Source organism: Echinops telfairi, unplaced genomic scaffold (assembly GCF_000313985.2).
Source record: "Echinops telfairi isolate 266 unplaced genomic scaffold, ASM31398v2 ScPeMD7_7424;HRSCAF=8462, whole genome shotgun sequence".
NCBI classification, from domain to species: Eukaryota; Metazoa; Chordata; class Mammalia; order Afrosoricida; family Tenrecidae; genus Echinops; species Echinops telfairi.
Window position 1 is genome coordinate 49,251,212 of NW_022111324.1, and position 3,175 is coordinate 49,254,386.

The 3,175-nt window shown below is 58.0% G+C and overlaps 1 protein-coding gene across 1 annotated transcript in view; it reads right to left on the reverse strand.

The window, feature by feature from the left end:
* Positions 1–2,067: 2,067 nt before the first annotated feature.
* REN (renin) overlaps positions 2,068–3,175 on the reverse strand; it is a 10,790-nt gene continuing 9,682 nt past the window's right edge. Inside the window, exon 9 of the mRNA XM_045298264.1 lies at positions 2,068–2,358. Coding sequence (XP_045154199.1) covers positions 2,195–2,358 — 164 coding nt within the window. The 3' untranslated portion in view covers positions 2,068–2,194. The remainder of the gene's footprint in view (positions 2,359–3,175) is intronic.

A 3,175-nucleotide genomic window follows, 5' to 3' on the forward strand; every position in this document is an offset into this window, starting at 1 on the left:
GTGTGTGTGTGTGTGTGTGTGTATGTGAGAGAGAGAATATGTGTGCGAGTGTATATGAGAATGTGTGTATGAAACACATTAGTGTGTATGTGACTGTGTGAGAGAATGCAGGTGTGTGGTAGGTGGGGTCATGGTGTCCCGAGGGAGAGTTGACATGGGGAGAGGAGGAGGCCCCATTAAGGAAAGGGCCACCAGCAGAGGGGAAAGTACCCCTGTAGCTGGACTTTCTCCTGGCCATTCTCTCACTTCCTGGGCAGGACTCTATTGACTGTCCACCACCTCGGTCACCCGCTCTCTTGCTCTGCCTTGGAGACCTCTACAGCCACCAACTCAGGAAGGAGACTTCCAAGAGACCTAGCTGTTCAGGAACTTTCCATTCACAAGGGCCCTCTCATCGCTGCCGCCCAGGACCCACTTCTGCCCACGGGGCTTCTGCAGTGGAGCTGCCCCGCGACTGCGTTGCCCAAAGCCATGCTCACTAACCACATGTGGACAGTGAGCACTTGATCGTGGGTAGTGTGGTCTTTTACTTCACCCCAGTGAATGCAGCCACATGTGACTGGCGGCCCCCTCATTGGACAGCACCGGAGGTGATGGGGGACTTGCTCACTTAAGGTCAGTAAGCCCCAGAGTGGCAGAATTGGACAGAACACTGACTTGCAGTAAGGAAAGGAAGCCCAGGCAGGAGAATGGACCTGGAGACTCAGTGGTGGGAGCCGGACTGAGTCCAGTGTCCCAGGTTCATGCACAGGGCTGGGCTACAGGAATCCTCCCCCGGAACCCTGGGGGCCCACCCAACCCCAAGAGGCTGCAGTTCTAATGCCACAAGGTAGGCCTGGGTCTGGTTGGGTCCAAAGGGTTGAGCAGCTCCCTTGGAGAAGGCCAGAGGCAGTTGCCTCTCCTTCCCCAAACCTTACACCACTCCCTGCAGCCAGCCCAAGAGGCAGGCATGGGATAAGAGAGTTCAGCTTGAAGAGTCCCCCTGGGGGGTGGGGGGGCGGATAGCGTGTGTGCCACTCTGTGTGCTGGGCACCTGGTGATGTGGAAAGCCTGAGTCCACCCTGCTGGTTTGAGCCTTGCTTCTTCGCTGCAAATACTCGAATTATCAGGGCCCCTGCTTCCCCCCATGTGGAATGGAAGTATTGGTTGGATCGCAGCCACCGTTGAGCCTGACTTTGAGCGGGCTTGGTATAGTCGTGGCTGAGGGAGCGACTCTGGAAGAGACAGGGTTTTGGGGTTTTGTTTTTAATGTGGGTGGTCGGGCAACGCTAGCCAGAGAACAAGCATAATTAGAGGTGGAAGCCCTGCTAGCAACCCAGTCTCTTGGAAGACGAGGATAGTCAGCGTGCCTGTTGCATAGCAACTCTATCTCATGACCAGGTCAAATCCAAAACCAGGAACGGGCCCAGCACAGAGCACACGGCTGACCTCATCGTGCTGCTCGGAGCCTGCAGCAACCATGTCATGCCTCAGGTCCTGAAAGGCCTCGCTACGGACAGCCAGACAGCCCCTCCAAGCCTGCCCTCTGCCCAGTCTTCCAGGTTCTGGTTTTGCTTCATCAACCACGGAGGAACGGTTCAAAGTCCTTGTTTCCAGCAGGTGGCTCCGTGGGGCGGACATGGGAGGGAGGTGGTGTTGGAGGTGGGGGCATTTGCACTGCGTGAGTGGCAAGGCGGGCTGGCTCAGAGGTTCCCAGCCTGAGCTCCGGGCTGGTTACCATGAGATGGGCTGGGGGCATCTTTCTGGCCCTCACTTACTGCTAAAGCATTAACCTTGGCCCCCCTGAAGGGCTGCAGGGGCATGGGGCTGGCTCTCTGCAAACTTCCCACCTGTGGTTGTGTAAACAGCTCCTCCCCTCTGATCCCTCCTGACAATGACTGTGGTGCTGTCCCTGCATGCCAGAGCCTAGCATGCGGGTCCATGTGTACAGCTTGTCGACCTGTGTCTCATTCCTGTCTGCACGTAGTCATGCGGCTGTCCCTCACTTCAAACCCCAGTGGACCAAGATACAACAGGGTGGCAAACACCAAGTCTTTATTCTGTTTGCCCTCAGAGCAGGGAAGGGTGGGTGCGGGGTGGGGGGTGGGAGCAGGGCAAACGTCCAAGGGTACCGGGTGCCCTGCGTGCACAAGCCCAGGTATACCTGGCTCTAGGCTGGGCTTGAGGACAGGGCCTGCCTGGGCAGCACCAAGCCTCAGAGGGCCAGGGCAAAGCCAATGCGATTGTTCCGCCGATCAAACTCAGTGTAGAACTTGCGAATGAAGCTGGCACCCAGGACCCAGAGGGGCCCCGTGGGTGGCGGGACGTCCAGGCCATGGATGGCCAGCGTGCACAGGTCGCCATTGTCACTGTCGAGGTCCTGGCAGGAAGCAGGAAGATGTCCCTACTGCCCAGCACACCGCCATCTCCCTTCACCTGCTGTGACCAGCCTCAGCAGGACCCGCCCCACCGGCTGCACCTTCCCACCCTAGCCATTCCCACCACAAAGCCCAGCTAGGGGCACCCCTGGGAAAACACTGCATTAGGCAGCAGCTAGGGTGCCTCCTAATCCTAGACAAGAGATCTCAATCCCTTAAACCGTTCAAGGAAGAAAGGTTTGGCGACCTACCGCTGAAACGCCAGCCGGTAAAATACACCCCCACCCAGCCCCGCCCCCACCCCCGCCCCTTGGTTCACAACGGTCTCATCCCATAGTGCTTGGGGTCCCCATGAGTTAGGGGCCGGCTCAGCAGGCCTGAGGGTGAGACCACCCCCAGCATCGGTTCACTAGGAATTTGTGATGAGAAAACGGAGGTCACGGGAGGGGCCGGGGGACAAGCATCATGATTTACAAACTTGGCCACGCCTCCTTGAAATCACAGTGGGTGGTAAACTAAAAAAAAACCCCTCCCATCCAAAAATGGACAATGCAACTTGAAAGGGGGGCGGGGTCAGCACTTGGGCACAGGGGGTGACAGTGGTGGTATAGCTTGAAGGTCGCCATCCAGGTCGCTGAACGGTGCTTGTAGACACCGCTGAATGGGGCATGCGTTGTGTCATCCAAGCAAAACGTGCATCCCAGGCCCCGCCCCAGCGTTCTGACGTCACAGGTGTGGGCTGTGGCGGGGACTGGGGCATTGGCAAAACTCCCCTGACCATAGGGAGCCTCCCGATTTGCTTTGGGTGCTCTGGGGCG